Source organism: Ipomoea nil, unplaced genomic scaffold (assembly GCF_001879475.1).
Source record: "Ipomoea nil cultivar Tokyo-kokei standard unplaced genomic scaffold, Asagao_1.1 scaffold1421, whole genome shotgun sequence".
Classification (NCBI taxonomy): domain Eukaryota; kingdom Viridiplantae; phylum Streptophyta; class Magnoliopsida; order Solanales; family Convolvulaceae; genus Ipomoea; species Ipomoea nil.
The window spans coordinates 8,924,205-8,941,569 of record NW_017617849.1 but is presented as its reverse complement, the minus strand read 5'-3'; the positions used below and the strand labels follow the sequence as shown (position 1 = coordinate 8,941,569).

Genomic DNA, 17,365 nt, shown 5'->3' with positions numbered 1-17,365 from the left:
TTTGTTCATATGTAATAGTTAACAAATCATACCAAAGAGATAAATTACACTAGTTACATTGTATCATTCGTGTTTTATCCACTTTAATTTATCTCATTCAACATACTCTTGGACGGTCAAAGTGTCAAGTCCATGTATGGAACCCTTAAAATTGAAATTTTAATTTTTGGAAAAAATAAATGTCATTAATCAGACTTATAATACGTATAAACAAACCTAATATTTCAATTTATTGATACCTCTTCGTTCCATCGTACAACCTTTACAGACATAGTGGCCGGTCGCCGTCCATGGCAGCAACGTAACGTTTCATCGTACACTGTACGCAGGCTGATATTTAATTTCCTCGATATTCAATAAATTGTATCACATGTCTACCTGCTGAAACCCATAACCAGCTTCTTCAGTACTAGGTATAGCTAGCTAGTAGCTACTCCCCATTCATTTTCCAATTAAATTAATTACATATAATCTTGTCAAACACCTTATACTCGGATGGCATTTTGTGACCTTTTTCATATGAGAGATCATGAGATCGAACCTTAATGTGCTTCATTAAATTAAAAAAATATATTTGAACTGATACTATAATGTAATAGAGTCACTAGCATTCAAAAAGTTAAATATAATCTTATTTTGTTCTCTTTATAATATGTGGATTGATTAATAAAAGAGGTAAGTCATGATATTTATTTATTGGTACATTGATTTTGTACTTGCACCCTGGCAGCAAACACATTTTTTCATTCCATCACGTACAGCGCTTGCAGCCTAGCTAGGAGAGGAGAGAAAGCAGGTCTGAGCCTCTGAGCCCACCATGTGCAATTTCCCGTCTTTCAAGACATGCCCGCCTCCATAGCCTACGGATAACATGCACCACTATACAAGAAAGCACTAAAATATCTATGGGTTCGACCTTCAATTCCTCAATTTTGATCGGGCGATGATTTTTTAAAATAATCAAAAGTTTTATTCATATGTTAGCAAGCTACAGTACAAGAAATAATCCAAGTAACGCTGTTGTACATGAAGAAAAACTTAACGTAATTATTAATTAGCGAAAGAATTACAGAATTCTGAATTCAGTTGTATTTGGTTCTTCACTGCACCTTCCTCGAGATAGGATAGGAGTAATATCGTAAATTAGGAAAATTGATGGAGTTGCTTTTTCAATAATGTTACTTGGAGCATAAATGTACGTACTGGAAGCTGATTGGGGGCTAGATCATGTGCGTATAGTCAGGGCCGCATGATTGTTGACGGTGAAGCAAGTAGGCATCGCCGCCGAAGATGGAGGCTTGACTGAGCAACTGTTGCTGGTGGTGGAGGTGGAGGTCGTTTTGGCGGCGGAGCTCCAGGACCTTGCGGTGGGAGTTGGAGTGTTTGGTGGAGACGAATGTGGGGCTGGCCGCGGGTCGGTATTCGGGCACCAGACGCCCCGATTTGTATCGGACCCCACACGCGTTGCAAAGCGTCTTAGGCCCCATTGGCCCGGTCCGCCACTGGGGCGTCTTTTCAGACGCACAGTGCAGGCACTTCCGCCCTTGAGTCTCGTTGCAGCTTTCTCTTCTTTTAGACGCCGCCGACGCTTTCGGAGCCGATGCGTTGTTCTTGCTCTCCGACTGTGACTTCTCTGGGGAAAGGAGCAGGATGCGGGACGACCAGTCCCAGGGCGCGGCGCGGGAACGTTTGCTGCGCGCTTTGCCGGGAACTGAGACGTCGGAATTAGGGAATGCCGGAAGTGAATAATTGTTGCCGATTTCCTTGCAATTGGCGCTGGCGGAGGCGGAGGAGGAAGAATCAGCGGCGGTGGCGGAAGTTTTTGTGGCCAAAATTAGCTGAAGATTTTGAACCTCGTCGCTCGAGAATGAGTCCTCCACGAAGTTCGACAACCATTCCAGCTCCGCCAAATCATCATACTGTGAAAAAAATATATGAATTTGATTTCAATTTATTCCAAAATTCAAAATCTCACATAAAAACTAAAAATGAGAGTAATTACCGGAATGCAAAGCTCGGAAGTGCTGAAAGGGGTGTCGGTGAAGCTACCGCAGCTAAAATTACCGCTGAATTGGCCGCCGGATTTACAGCTGTCGACAGCAGCGACGGTGGAGGAGCGGCCTGCAGCACTGTCGTCGAAGAAATCGTCGGCGGTGACCTCGTCGTGTTTTGAGAAGTCGAGAAGCTCATCGACGGTGAAATTGTTAGCATTGAGGCTGTGCTCCGCGGACTTATGTTCCACTAGGTAACGGTTTTCGCAACCATATTGTGACTCCCCGGCGGCAGCCCCCAAAAAGCCGCCGCCAATGACGAATTCTCGTGCTTCCATTACAGAAAATGTGAATGTATTTCGCCTCAAAATTTGAAAAAGTAACCGCTGCTTTTAGTAAGTGACGGAGAGAGAGATATAGAGACTGAACCTTTATGGAGTCATGGCCATGGAGCTGAAAGCGAGGGGGGTTTTAATGCTTTGATTGATGAATGTTGTTCCAATTTTGTATTTTAGTGATAATAATAATTTTCAAATTTTTATGAGTCCAATATAAAATACAATTTTATGTGTTATTTTTTAATTATATTATGAATTGTTACAATATTGATATCGAGTTATAATTAGTAGCATAAGCATTGGTGCTAATCAGCAATTTAGCACTTTCTAATATATTAACATTTTTTGTATGAAAAATAATTGATGTACTCCCATTTTATACTTTCAATTTCACATGTTCTTGATGTAGGTACTTTTCTGTGGACCCACATGTTGAAAATAACCCATCCTGGTTTGTCATCTCAGGGAGTACAAATGGGAGAGTTGAATTTGGGAGTCCATATAGTATAACTCTTTTTGTATAGCATTTCATTCTTTCAAAAGGTTGAACCCCAATCCTAAGGGCCCCTATACCCCGATCCGACAAAGCATTTCATACTTTCATACTTTCACTACTGTAAGAGATGGGATTTGGCAGTGTTCTAAGGGACGAAAATGGGAGCTTTATTGCAGTTAGAGCTATCCAATGAAACGGCGTGTTTTCACCGAAGGAAGCTGAAGCTGCTGTCATTAGAGAAGCTTTGAGATGGATTAAACAGTTGGATCTTGACAATATCCAGGTGGAAACGGATTCTCTTGAGGTCGTCTAAAGCCTCACCTTGATCAATGGAGAATCTTCTTTTCATCTGATTCTTAGAGATATTTAAAACATTTTGTGCGAATTTTTGTAAATCTTTTTAAGTTTGTAAAACGACCAATTAACGATGTTGTATATACCATAGTCCATAACTAGGCACGCTGTTTCTAGGCCTGATTGCTTTGAGTGGCACGCTAGCCCTTCATCTTTTATTTGTAACGTTTTATCTTCGACCTTGAGTTAATGAATGGTTTTCTTTAAAAAAAAAAAAAAAAAAAAAAACTTCTTGTAATTTTGACAGATGTTTAAATTTGTTTATGAATCTGACATGGCAGGTGATATTTAGCAGACAGTGTCGCCATGCCTGTTGTATTTGTGACCAAGTTTCCAGCCGGATTCCATGCCTCCTCATTTTCCGTTGCGGAAAATAATATATAAACTCACAGATATTAAAAAAAAAATTACATGTATTACCTTTATATTATCGTTGGAGTAGGACTTTATGAATAAATATTGAACCATTAAATTAAATCTCGAAAAATAGTGACTTATATATATATATATATATATATATATATATATATTTTATAAATTATAATTAACCAATTAACGTTTAATTTTGTTTCCGAGCATAAAGTGAGACCCACACCTCTTGCAGGCAACTCTGGAAGCTAGAAAACTTGAAAGAATACGTGAAGTAGTACTCTTCCTCAGTGCCACTTTGTTCATTTTTCCAACTTTCTTTTTTCATTTTTCCTTTTGCCTTCATTTTAAAGTTTAAACCTCCATTATTAGTGCTTTTCTACCCCCTCTAATCACATGTTATTATATTCCTTAACCCACGTTTAAGAACAACGATTACAGCTCGACAATCTCAGACTAACGGCCCTGATGATAGCCACGTGTTGCTTAAAAAGTTTTACCTTTTAACCTTTGATTACACTCTATTAGCCTAATGCTTAATTCACAAAATAAGTTTGAAATGAAAGAACATTATTTAAAATAACCATCAACTAAAAACAAAAATACAATTAGCCATTAACTAAAAAATATTGCAATTGACTCCCTACATTACAAAATTCGTCCCCGACCAACGACAAAGTGCAAAATTTGTCTCCAGTCGGAGATGAACAGCAAACGCACTTCGTCTCCAACGAGAGGTGAACTGCAAATCGGAGTTAGAGACGAAGGACCGAGAAAATTGTATTATATATATAATAATTTATTAAAAACTAACCGCATGTAAACGGTTAAAAAAATTAAACTCGTAATATTCAAATACAACCATCATACTACTCCCACATTAATTATCACCGTTTTCGTCGCTACTAATTCAAACTTTTGTTAACATGAGATAAAGTAAAAGTGGGGGTATGCTGGGGAGATGTTTAGCACGTGACAAAGTTGAATGGGTATTGTCAGATATCATGTGAGACTCTTTTAATCATCCATGTTCACTTCTACCGACTTCTACATTGTTTTTTTAAGAAAATAATTTAAAAGGAATTATTTTGCAAGGTACTACCATCACTCCTCTTTTATTGATGTCTCTAGATAATAATTTGAGCTATTGTTGGAGAAGTATTTTTACTGCCCATAATCTTATCTGTAGGGGTGTGCCGTATGACTGAAAATGAGGACTCCACTTCTATTTAAGGTCACCCTTGATTGCTAGGTAACTCTGATGAGGATTGGAATTTTAGTAATCAATGTAATACAAGTTTATACAATAATTATATAGAAAGACAGAAAGAAAATTCTAGTAGACTACAAATATCAGATGTTGAGCATATGTTATACATTTATACGTAAACATAAATGTGTAATTTAACTGTCAGTTAGACTCTTTCAAACCAAAAAAATTATCAGTTTAGACTTTTAGTTGACATAGAACACATCAGGGGCGGAGATACTCCTTGAGGTAGGGGGACCAGGGTCCACAAACCTTGTCCAATACACAGAATTTGACTTTATAAGGTACAAAATTCATGTTCGTAATACACATACGCATAAACACAATATAATGAACATGAATTCTATGCATTATGAACTTAAATTCTGTGTATTATGTTAAGTGTTCATGTTATATGTATTATGTTAAGTGTTTATGTGTCATCAACTATATAATTATGTACATTATGAACATGAATTATTTACTTTATGAAGTCAAATTTTACATATTGGAGTATGGTCCACAGTGCACTGTGAATCCTGGTCCATGATGTAAATTGCCTGATATAATATGGTAACAAAAATGCCAGCCCACTGGTGGTGGTCCAATTCATGTTGTGGGCCTCAATTGAAGGATTCATATGGGCCTTTCTATTGGTCTCAACGGCTTGCATTAATCCTTAAAGAACATTGTATGTATATATATATACATATATTTATATAGTTTTGTTCCTACATTTGTATGAGGAGCCCATGGCAGTCAAAGTGATAGAAGCTACAACATTTATTTATTTATTTTGAAACATCTATAGCATCTTCTATCGCAAATTATGCCGTGCAACCGTGTGCACCATGATGCATACGGTTGAAAAAAACAGCGTTGTTTTAATTAAAAGCGACGCGTTCGACTTTAAAAAAATCAGTTTCAATTGCCGTTAACGGCGTTATATTGTGCATAATTTGAACTATATATCTAGAATTAATGAATTATATATCCAGAATTAATAAATTATATATCCAGAATGAATGAACTATATAGTTCAAATTATGCACAACATTACGCCGTTAACGACAATCGAAACTGTTTTTTTTTATAAGTCAGACGTTAAAACTACGTCGTTTTTGCAACCGTGTGCACCACAGTTGCATAGCATAACGCTCCATCTTCTATAACATGGGCTTTGGCACTACATGGTCAAAGGTTTGTTTCTTATGTGTATTCATAGTATTAAGAAATTTTGTACCAATAAATCAAAAATTTGATTATTGTCAAAGTTCTTTCAATCAAATTTAACATATATAATCTTTCTAATAAAATTATCTCTCATGTATTGTTTATAGATTATTACACAAGAGTTATATTCACCCTTGAGCATTGATTATTTGTGGGTTAAAACAATAACAAGTTTAAACAGAGCACAGGAAAGAGGGGCGATGGAAGTATATACTTTGTAACTAATCATATGTATTTGTTTCAAATTATTTAAAAGGCAAATGAAAATATTAGAGAATAAATAATAAGGGTAGAATCGAGACGCATGCAAAAACCATAATCATGGTGTCTCTCTGCCCCACGCCAAACATCCCATGCTTTTTCTTTTTGTAGGCTTCCGATTCCATTCCTGCCCTCCATGTTTCCCCATAATTACAATATCCATTTTTGATGGATTATAAAAAACCCAATTAACTCAATAACTTAAAAAGAAATAAGATCCAAATTAAGAAGTAATCTGAAAATGTAATTAGAAAAAAATAATTAATTAAGCCACTAAACATCCCTCGAAATCCAGCACTACTCTGCATTTCACCCCAAGCTGAAAACTAAACAAATTCACCTCTCACTTTACTCATCTCTCTCTCTCTACCCATAGAATCCAGGGAGAGAAGTGATGAAGACCGATTTCTGGGCCATTCTGATTCGGCGCGAAGCTCCGATCTTTACCGGAATTTCATGTTTTCAGTCTCCGATCGTTACCGGAATTTCATGTTTCCTGTTGCACTCAAAGTGTTGGAGCTTATGTTGAAGAGAAAGGGGAATACATACGTATTTTGCGTGCTTAGGGTAGATGGATGATTGGATTGGTGTGGATTTTGAAGCTGCGGCAAAACATACTCAGATGGATATGACGTTGATGATGATTGATGATGGTGGTGGGTAGAAACTAGAAAGAGCCGATGATAGATTGTGGGCCATGTCTTTGTAGTTGACGGGCCCTTGTCGTTAGGCCGACAAAGGCCCAATCATTCCCTCTCTGCCCCAATCCTACCCAACACCTTTCATCCCATTCTCCTTGATTTTTTATTTTTATTATACCATAATTATAATATAATTTCTAACTACAAACTTAAAAATCACTCATTGTTATTGCCTTGAAGATTTGTGGAAGAAAAATGTTTGTATAGTAGTGCTCACATAAGGCTAAATTCATGGTCTATAGTTGCACATTGTGAGTATTAACAAAACAATATTTAAAATAATCAAAAAATTAATATCTAAGACGTATAATAGAATTGTTGATGTTATTATGGGCAAAAAAAAAAAATCATTTAAAAAGTTCATATATTATACGTTATAGATGAGTCCAAAGTGTTATATTTGAGGATTGTTTGGGGCTCAAGCTCTAAGAAAGTTTATATTTTGCACAATTGTTAATATCATTTTTTTTAAAGTGAAATAAAAAAAATCTAAATATTTAAATCAATATTTCTAAGAACTTTTGCGTCTAATTTAAGGCACAAGACACAATAAATAAGTATTTATTAAAGTTAGTAGTAACAATTGCCAAAGATTGTAGGATTCGTCCACTTGCATGAATTAGACACCTAATAACTCTATTTTACACACAACACACATGTTGTATCTTAATTGAAAGGTGAATTATTATTGATATGGTATGAACTCTTCTTACCCACCATCATTATCGTCCGTTGTACATCATATCACGTAATATCCGGACAATACACGCTCAATTTTATTAGATTTCACTCTATAATATACTCCTTTCTCATTGGCTACTTAACTGTACATTTCTCATGTAATTCGAACCCTACATGCAAAAGAAAGACAATCAACGATGTAATTAGGGAGTGATAATTAAATTAGTTAGATATTATAATTATTGGTTGTGAAGTTGTAAATTTTCAATTATTTTTCATAGATTATAGATATATTACAACTATTTTGATAAGTGGAAATTTAATAAACACGTAAATTTATAGGATAGAACAATCAATTATTAGGTATCAAATTTTAGAAATGTCAATTATTTAAAATTTTGAATGATTATGGTTCAGTATGACTATTTTAATACAAATTTTCAAATCATTTCAATTATTAATCAAAGTCCGATTCTTAAACATTCCTACCCAAATGCCCCATTATACATATTGCTAATTGCTAATTTTATGTTTATATGTCTTTAAGTTAAAATTATACTTTTTGACATGAGTACAGATTATTATTTCCTAAAAACTTAAATCTCTAATTTTAGTGGTCCTCTCGTCCTGATTCGATAAAATTTTTATAAAATATAAATTATGGTAATTCAACTTAATACGGGGGGAAATGACTATTATTACGACAATGGTTAAGGGTTAACATTTTATTTTTCTTCATTTTATTAACGAAATAGACGTGACGAAAGTATACACATCGTGAGGTGTATTTGTTTAAAATTATTTAAAAGGCAAATGAAAATATAAAGGGTAGAATCGAGGCGCATGCAAAAACCATAATCATGGTGTCTCTCTGCCCCACGCCAAACATCCCATGCTTTTCTTTTTGCAGGCTTCCGATTCTCTCATTCCCTTCCCATTTCTACCCTCCCTTTTTCCGCATAATTACATTGCAATGTATTAGTTTTTTTTTTCAATAACTCAAAATTTTCTGATTTACCAAAACTATATCAAGAATTTCATGAACCCATCTTGAAATTCATGAATAAGGTAAATTTCAAATAACTAGTCACGTTTTTTGTGGGCTTAGAACCTCCCACATGTTACTATAAGAAACACTAAATGTTCATATATTATCTTCTTTCAATTTATTGTTCATACATACTTTTTTTAATATGAGATTTGAACTTGAAACTTTTTATTTAACGGGCCAGAGCTATGCTATACGATATAATATTTGAGTGTATAATTTATAGTCATTCATTGGAAAGGGGCATTTTGGTCCGGGCAGAATAAAAATGAAAGATGTACCCAAATCTGGCTTCTGCTCAGCACAGTCTGACAGTAGAGATAGTATCCAATACTCCATAGCCTATGAAGCCAAACAAAGCTCATTGACCACTCAAAATCCGGCGCTACTCTGCACTTCACCTCACACAACCCAACCTCAAAAGTAACCAAATTCACCTCTCACTTTACTCTTCTTTTCCCCCCTACCTCGCTCTCTCTCTCTCTCTCCACAGAATCCATGGTTTATCTCTTGGTGACTTAAATTTATTACCTTTCTCCATTTTACTCAAAACCCATTCATTGCATCAACCCAAGATCCACTCCTCCTCAACATCACCATCACCATCACCACACTCCCTCCTATCTGTCTTTCAGGTCTGTGCATGTATGTATGTGTGCGGGATGGACTGTGCATGAAAGCAAGTGTGAGAGAGAAGAGATGATGGAGGATAGCATCAAACGATGAAGAACCATTTCTGGGCCTTTCTCATTCGGCTCAAAGCTCCGATCTTTACCAGAGTTTCATGTCGCAGTCTTCGTTTCGAGATCCGAAGGTTTGGTGTTGATTCCTGTGTCGCTGTAGGTGTTGAGAAAGTGGAATTATATTAGGGAAAATGATCGTTGGTTATGTGGGAGTTGAAATATAATATTAAGGGCTGTCTGTGGTTTTGGAAGCTGGGAAAAGTACATATCTGATGGTTGTTTGGGGGCTCTGAAATCGTGAGGTTCAGTATAGTTGCCTTGTGCTTGGTGCTGGGGATAGCGCCGTCCCGGTTCAGTAATTGCCTGTCCGCATTTTGTTCACCTTCAATGTCTATTAAATACAGTGGTACCTTATCTCTGTAGTGTTATTTATTTCAAGAAACTGAGCTCAAAAAGATTCAGGGACATTTTCATCAATTTCAGTTCTCCTTGGTCTCTTTTAAACAGCCGGAAATTTGGAGTTTGATTTCTTTCTGAATAAGTGAACTTTACTGGAAGTTTTGATTTCTCTGTAAAGAACGGGGCTTTTGAGGTTTTGAGGAAACAAGATGTCAATTTCCTGCAAGGATGGTAAGTCAGCCGTGGACGGCAAATATGTCCGCTACACACCTGAGCAGGTTGAAGCCCTTGAGAGGGTTTATCATGAGTGCCCCAAACCCAGTTCTATGCGTCGTCAGCAGCTGATTCGTGAATGCCCTATTCTCTGCAATATTGAGCCTAAGCAAATCAAAGTTTGGTTTCAAAATCGAAGGTAAACCAAACACCAAAGATTGATTTTTTACTCACTATATATGCAAAGATCGAATTTTTACTTGTTTGTTCCTGTTGCTAGTTATGCATTTGTTGTCAACTTCATTCCTCTTTCAATTTTCTCAGCCCTTATTTACAGTGTTTTGGGTTCTGTATGTATTTTCCTTAAATTTCCATGAATTTTGTCTTAAATCTTTTCTGTTGCCCATCCCTTACCCCCTTTTAGCCTCTTTAGTTAAGATATGGAGTGGGTCATTTAGTCTTTGTCTCAAATGGTTGAACTTTTTGCATTCCTGGAATACAGATGCAGGGAGAAACAGAGGAAAGAAGCCTCAAGGCTTCAAGCTGTGAATAGGAAGCTGACAGCTATGAACAAACTGTTAATGGAGGAGAATGATAGATTGCAGAAGCAAGTTTCTCAACTGGTCTATGAAAACAGCTATTTCCGTAGGCAATCACAAAGCGTAAGACTTTTCTTCAGATGTTTACTCAGGGGATTGTTAATTGTTAGTCAATTTGGTAGCTCAATAGTGCCTGGGTAATGGTATGTGGAGTTTTAAGCAGTAGGTGTGATTTTTTTTTTTTTTCCTCCATTGCAGACGGGACTTGCTACGAAGGACACCAGTTGTGAATCAGTGGTGACTAGTGGTCAACACCAGTTGACACCTCAGCATCCGCCAAGGGATGCTAGTCCTGCAGGGTGAGTGGTGTTATGGTTATTCGCCTATTCGGCCATTTTCTTGAACATTGTGCATTGGACCACTATACTTGTTTTATGTGTTTGTGGCTTGTGGGTGGTTTACAGATTTATGAATGCTTTTGTATTTTCCAGGCTTTTGTCCATTGCAGAAGAGACTTTAACAGAGTTTCTTTCAAAGGCCACTGGAACCGCTGTTGAGTGGGTCCAAATGCCTGGAATGAAGGTATATCATACTCTTAAAATAATCAACTTTTTCAGTGTAAATTAAAATATTAGTGTCTCTCTTGTTGTGGGTTGAACATGTGTATGGACCTGTGTGTTACCTTGGTCTCATTAGACATGATTACGAGACCAATTGACAACTGTTATGCATCTTACAGTCCGTTACCTGTTGGGTACAACAATGTGATAATAATTTTTCGTATATAGAGTTGATAAATTAAAAGGTACCATAAGAGAGAGGGAGAGTAAAAGGACCATTTTTTAAGTGCATTAACTATTGCATACTGTTTGAGTAGGACCTTTAGCTCCCTTTGTTTCTTGTCTTTTACTCACATCGTTGTTGATATGTAAAAGACATGTTGCGAATTTAATTTCTTTTTGTTATTTATGAGTAGCCTGGTCCGGATTCCATTGGAATCATTGCTATTTCTCATGGTTGCACTGGCGTGGCAGCAAGAGCTTGTGGCTTAGTTGGTCTTGAGCCTTCGAGGGTAAGATGATTCCCGACTTTTTTCTAGTTCTAGGGCTAGTATCTTGATGATGGGTTTTTGAATATTTGATTGCCAATGCTTTTTCCAGGTTGCAGAAATCCTCAAGGATCGACCTTCTTGGTTCCGAGACTGCCGAGCTGTTGATGTTGTGAATGTGCTGCCAACTGCCAATGGTGGAACCATTGAACTTCTATACATGCAGGTAGATAAAAATCGAAGCTTTTTACTTTTTAGTGTCCCTTCAGTATCAAGAATGATAAATATTGCCGGATGAGCTTATGAAATCTGTTTATGTGTTAGCTTTATGCTCCAACTACTTTGGCACCTGCTCGTGACTTCTGGTTGTTGCGCTTTACTTCTGTCATGGAAGATGGAAGTCTTGTGGTACGAGATTCATCTAGTCTATCTGACATTATCCATATTTCTTGCTCTCGCCATAAACCCTTAATTGTTATTTTGATAAAACATATAGGTATGTGAAAGATCACTCGGCAATGTCCAAAATGGTCCAAGCATGCCACCGGTGCAGAATTTTGTTCGAGCAGAAATGCTGCCTAGTGGGTACTTGATAAGACCGTGTGACGGTGGGGGTTCAATTATCCATATTGTAGATCATATGAACGTAGAGGTAAACTTATCTTTCAATCGATTCTACATTCGGAAAATGTATGCCATTTTGGTGCTTATTAGTTATTATTACACTCTTTCATTATTGCTAGGCGTGGAGTGTGCCAGAAGTGTTGCGCCCACTATATGAATCCTCAGCGGTGCTCGCTCAGAAGACAACAATGGCTGTAAGGGTTTTCTTCTTCGAATTTCTTACTGTGATTACCGGAATAAAATCACACATTCTAAATTATTTTGATTTCATTTCAGGCTCTACGCCAACTGAGACAAATAGCTCAAGAGGTTTCCCAGACTAATGTTACCAACTGGGGAAGGCGACCTGCAGCTTTACGAGCACTGAGTCATAGATTGAGCAGGTATTTATCTTATATCTCCGATATTTTTGTTGGGGCTTATTATAATATTCAGTTGCATTCGTTATATATATACAGGGGTTTTAACGAGGCTCTGAACGGGTTTACTGATGAGGGGTGGTCGTTGCTCGGTAATGATGGCATGGATGATGTCACTATCCTCGTTAACTCTTCTCCCGACAAACTAATGGGCTTAAACCTCAGCTACACAAATGGATTTACGCCTATAAGCAACGCAGTCTTGTGTGCAAAAGCTTCAATGCTTCTGCAGAATGTGCCTCCGGCAGTACTTCTCAGATTTCTTCGGGAGCATAGATCAGAATGGGCAGACAATAACATCGAAGCTTATTCAGCTGCCGCTGTTAAAGTGGGTCCCTGCAGCTTACCGGGGGCTCGTATCTGTAACTTCGGGGGTCAAGTCACACTCCCGCTGGCTCACACCATCGAGCATGAAGAGGCAAGTAACTCGATCGGTCTCTTTCCCGATGTGCTTTCAGAGCCCTTATGATTTGATTTTTTCTCCCTGTTTTTAATTCGACCGTGTTACTTTTTTTCTGCATAGCAGTTGCTGGAGGTTATTAAATTCGAAGGAATTGGCCATTCTCCTGAAGAGGCAATGATGCCAAGGGACATGTTTCTGTTACAAGTAAGTGACGGTTATTAAATATTTTGGTTGCGGGAAATAAGAATGTTCCTGTCGTAAAACATGTCCTTTATGAATGAAATCTAGTTTTGTTTAATGTAAATATGACTTAGAATGACATCCTTTTATTTGTTTCTAACAGCTATGTAGTGGAATGGATGAGAATGCTGTTGGCACCTGCGCCGAGCTAATATTTGCTCCTATTGATGCATCTTTTGCCGATGATGCACCTCTCCTTCCTTCCGGTTTTCGCATCATTCCCCTCGACTTTGGAAAGGTTTGCTTGCTTCCCATGTTATAAACTAAGATTGGGCTATAACGAATATGGGTCAAATCACACTAAAAGATTGAATCCAACTAATTAGCTAGTCTGGCCTTATAAACCCATAGTTCTCTCTTATTTTATAAATGTGGGACTCTTAACATTGTCTTTACTCTATTGCCCTAGTTTTGTCTATTTCTTATTTTAATGTCTGAAATGCTATATGCAGGAGTCTTCCAGCCCGAATCGCACCCTTGATCTCACTTCTGCTCTCGAGACTGGGACAGCCGAGAATAAAGTGCTAAATGACCTCAACACCAATAACGGTGCTGCGAGATCTGTGATGACCATTGCTTTTCAGTTTGCCTTTGAAAGTCACATGCAGGAGAGCGTTGCTGCGATGGCTCGTCAATATGTGCGAAGCATTATCTCGTCTGTTCAGAGGGTAGCGTTAGCGCTTTCTCCTTCTCACTTGGGTTCCCATGGTGGACTGCGACTTCCCCTGGGGACTCCTGAAGCGCATATTATTGCTCGCTGGATTTGCCAAAGTTACAGGTTTGCGATATACTAAGTGCTTGAGTTTTAATTTAACCGAATTGTTTGAGAAATGGATAGCATATGCTCATCGTCCCTCTTTCTTACAGGTGTTATTTGGGCGTCGAGCTACTTAAATCCACCGGTGAAGGAAACGAATCGATTCTGAAAACTCTATGGAACCACTCGGATGCTATTGTTTGCTGCTCTGCAAAGGTTTGCTTTTCTTCAGTCCTAAATGCACATTGGATTCTTTAACTTTCCTTTTATAGAAATCTCGAAAGAAACTCTTTTTTAACTGATTTTTTACCTATTTCAACTTTGTAATGGATTGGGTGCAGGCACTGCCAGTTTTCACGTTTGCAAACCAGGCTGGTCTCGACATGCTCGAAACAACGTTGGTTGCACTTCAAGATATTACTTTGGAGAAGATATTTGATGATCACGGGAGAAAAAGTCTCTGCTCCGAGTTCCCACAGATAATGCAACAGGTTAGAAATTCTCTCCCGGAAATGCACAATATATACTGTTTCAATCTTCATTTCTTTAACCGGTTTGAATGTTGACAGGGATTTGCCTGTCTCCAAGGCGGGATCTGCATGTCGAGCATGGGCAGGCCAGTTTCGTACGAGAGAGCAGTGGCGTGGAAGGTTCTGAATGAAGAAGAAAGCGCGCATTGCATCTGCTTTATGTTCATAAACTGGTCTTTCGTCTAATAAGTTTGTTAGTGTTGTTACCCGGGGATCTATTATCTGTACGAATATTACCCTGACTTAAGAACCTCTAATGGCTTCGCCATCCGATCCTCGTCTTTTGTGTAAGTTTGTAACCCAGGAATCATCAGGATACAACAGGACAAGAACCTCTTGAACCACCTTTTGTTTGCTCTCTGGTGCATGCATGCATGCATGAATGTTAGTATGAACTATCTGTTTGAGAACCTTTGTTACATCTTCTTTTGCTAGTAATTGTTCAAGTTCTGCATTTGGTATCTACATCACTAGGGTTAAACGAATTCGATTTTGGGTCTTAAGATTATGCTTTTGGTATCTTCACCACTACTGTGTAAGAGGTAAAGCAACTTTGGTTATTTATAGTTGGTCGGTTCAAATTAAGAGGTCAATAGATAGCTCATATGAGATGTCGAACTTGAATCCTTATGGTTATCAAGCCAAATGCTCTACCAATTTATATTTGAGATTACTTACACTGGCCATCAGGTGCACATTAGGATTTTCTCGACAAATTATGGTAGTGCTTGGTAAATAGCTGTTAGTTGATTGGGTTGGTGGGTTTGAGCAGTTGATAACATTAGTTGTTTATATAAAAGTGTTTGATAATTTAATTGTTAGCTGCGAATTACATGCAAAATGACTTTCTCAAAAAACTGATTTGAATAGCTTTTTGAGCAATAAGTTTTACAAAAAACGAATTAGTCAAATATTCATATTGATTGTTTAACCAAGTCAAACAATTAATAGTGATCAAATAAGTCAAAATTCGCTGATAAGCTATCTAGGTTAACAAACAAGGTGTATAGCTATCACAGTTTTATAAGAACACGTGAAATTTACAACTAAAAATGGCATTAGTGGGCTGGCTGGCTTTTCTTTATAGATAGCCAACAATCCCATACCAGTCCAAATGCAAAGATTTGAATTAGGTTTTTGAATTGAGCAATGTGCTTGCAGTACACCTTTTTCTGTTTCTTTGCCCAATCAAAGAAAAAGTCATTCCAAGCTTCAAAAGAGGCAGCCAAAATATCCCAAGATTAGTAAACTATTAAACCACATGCTTAGCTTTCTAACCCTGCACCTCTGGTTTCTAATTAAGTATTCACTGTACTTTGACAGCCTTTTTCTGTAGGGAAAGTTAGTAGCAAACAGCTGTGTAAAGGGGGAGAGGAAACTTGGTGGAACATTGCCAAAAGTTGAAGTAGTTCTATACAACATTGAACCATTCAAATGATACTAAACAAAGTAAAATAAGTTAATTGGTAGAAAAATTAAGTTATACCCGAGCCTCGGTCAGATTAACAGCACGTTCGATTCAGTTCACGAAATGAATTTTGAGGGATACTATTAATCATATTATAAACAAAGTTGATGATCGATGAACACAAAAAATATCAATAATGCATGCATGTATTCAAACCAGAATGTAGCAAAATATCAATAATGCATGCATGTATTCAAAACCAGAATGTAGTAGTGCCACCTTTAGAATACAGAGAAAGACCTTCCCCTAATTTATATAGTTGTTATACCGTGGACCAGGGTCCTAAATTGTGTAATTTTAGTATTGGAATTGCGACAATCTAAAATATAAATTGTGTTTTTAAGTTTTGAAAATGTATGAATACAATATAAAGTCATCACAAATTGTGAAAATAAAAAATAAATTATGAACATTTAGTATGAAAACGGTGTGATTTTGAATTCGAGGACCCAGGTCCACAGAATAATTTGGCTAATTTATACTTCACGGCAATTTAATGCATGTCCAACACCACTAGAGATTTTCAAATAATAAATCCATATGAAATAATATTAAAAGTGAGACAACTCTCTGAGAAATGATCGAATTAATAAAACATGATTTTTATATCAAAAAATTAAATTTAACTCTCACTAATATCTTCTTTATTGAGCCCGTGAGTAACTTAGGTTTGCAAGGACGTACGGAACATTAACCAGCCTTTGTCTCTATGTATACTTTAAATTGTAGGGCATGCCCACAACGTGATTTTTCACAAAAACGATGTCGGTTTCGGTGGTTAGTGTTTTGTTTACTTGGTTTGGCTGTTTGGAACGTAGCTTGGACCTTTCTTAATTTTGACTTATATTTCTTCCCATGAAACCTCCCTTGCTAAGTAACTTCTTTACCTGTTAATATAGTTCGGTAGAGGTGGTCAAGTGAGTGGAATATGATTTTCGAATTTAATTCTTTGATTTTTGTCAATACTTTCTCAGTTGAGCCTATCGCATTGATCTCCATAGTGTGATTTACAACTACTATATAATTTTTTGGATTTACCCAATGCATAATACACACTATCGAATAGTGAATACGAGATTCTTTCGTCACAAAAAAAAAAAAAAAAAAAAAAAAAAAAAAAAAAACACACACACACACAATGTAATATAATTGTGAGTTTGGTCCTACAACGTTGTAACGTAACGTGGCATATATATGCAATTAAACAGGAAAATAATAAAATTATTAATTAACTAGCTTGCAGTGTTCAATTAATTTAGTGCAAATTGCAATTTTACATGCAAACCTGAATCATGTGGAAGCTAGTAGACAAGTGAATCAC

At 37.0% G+C, this 17,365-nt stretch overlaps 2 protein-coding genes across 2 annotated transcripts; one reads left to right on the top strand and one right to left on the bottom strand.

Annotated features, from left to right (window-relative positions):
• Positions 1-947: 947 nt before the first annotated feature.
• Positions 948-2,480, bottom strand: LOC109187309 (GATA transcription factor 9-like). The gene is made up of 2 exons (XM_019337489.1): positions 2,003-2,480; positions 948-1,919 (listed from the first exon to the last, which is right to left on the bottom strand). The coding sequence occupies exons 1-2, from the start codon at positions 2,327-2,329 to the stop codon at positions 1,221-1,223; spliced, it is 1,026 nt and encodes a 341-aa protein (XP_019193034.1). The 5' UTR covers positions 2,330-2,480; the 3' UTR covers positions 948-1,220.
• Positions 2,481-9,094: 6,614 nt separating this feature from the next.
• LOC109188268 (homeobox-leucine zipper protein ATHB-15-like) lies at positions 9,095-15,014 on the top strand. Its single transcript, XM_019338867.1, has 17 exons — positions 9,095-10,215; positions 10,519-10,678; positions 10,814-10,914; positions 11,047-11,137; positions 11,532-11,627; positions 11,716-11,829; positions 11,928-12,011; positions 12,100-12,255; positions 12,347-12,421; positions 12,504-12,610; positions 12,686-13,064; positions 13,173-13,253; positions 13,393-13,527; positions 13,742-14,067; positions 14,157-14,262; positions 14,388-14,537; positions 14,616-15,014. Exons 1-17 carry the CDS (start codon positions 10,013-10,015, stop codon positions 14,760-14,762), a joined length of 2,511 nt encoding a protein of 836 aa, XP_019194412.1. The 5' UTR covers positions 9,095-10,012; the 3' UTR covers positions 14,763-15,014.
• The last annotated feature ends 2,351 nt before the right edge of the window (positions 15,015-17,365 follow it).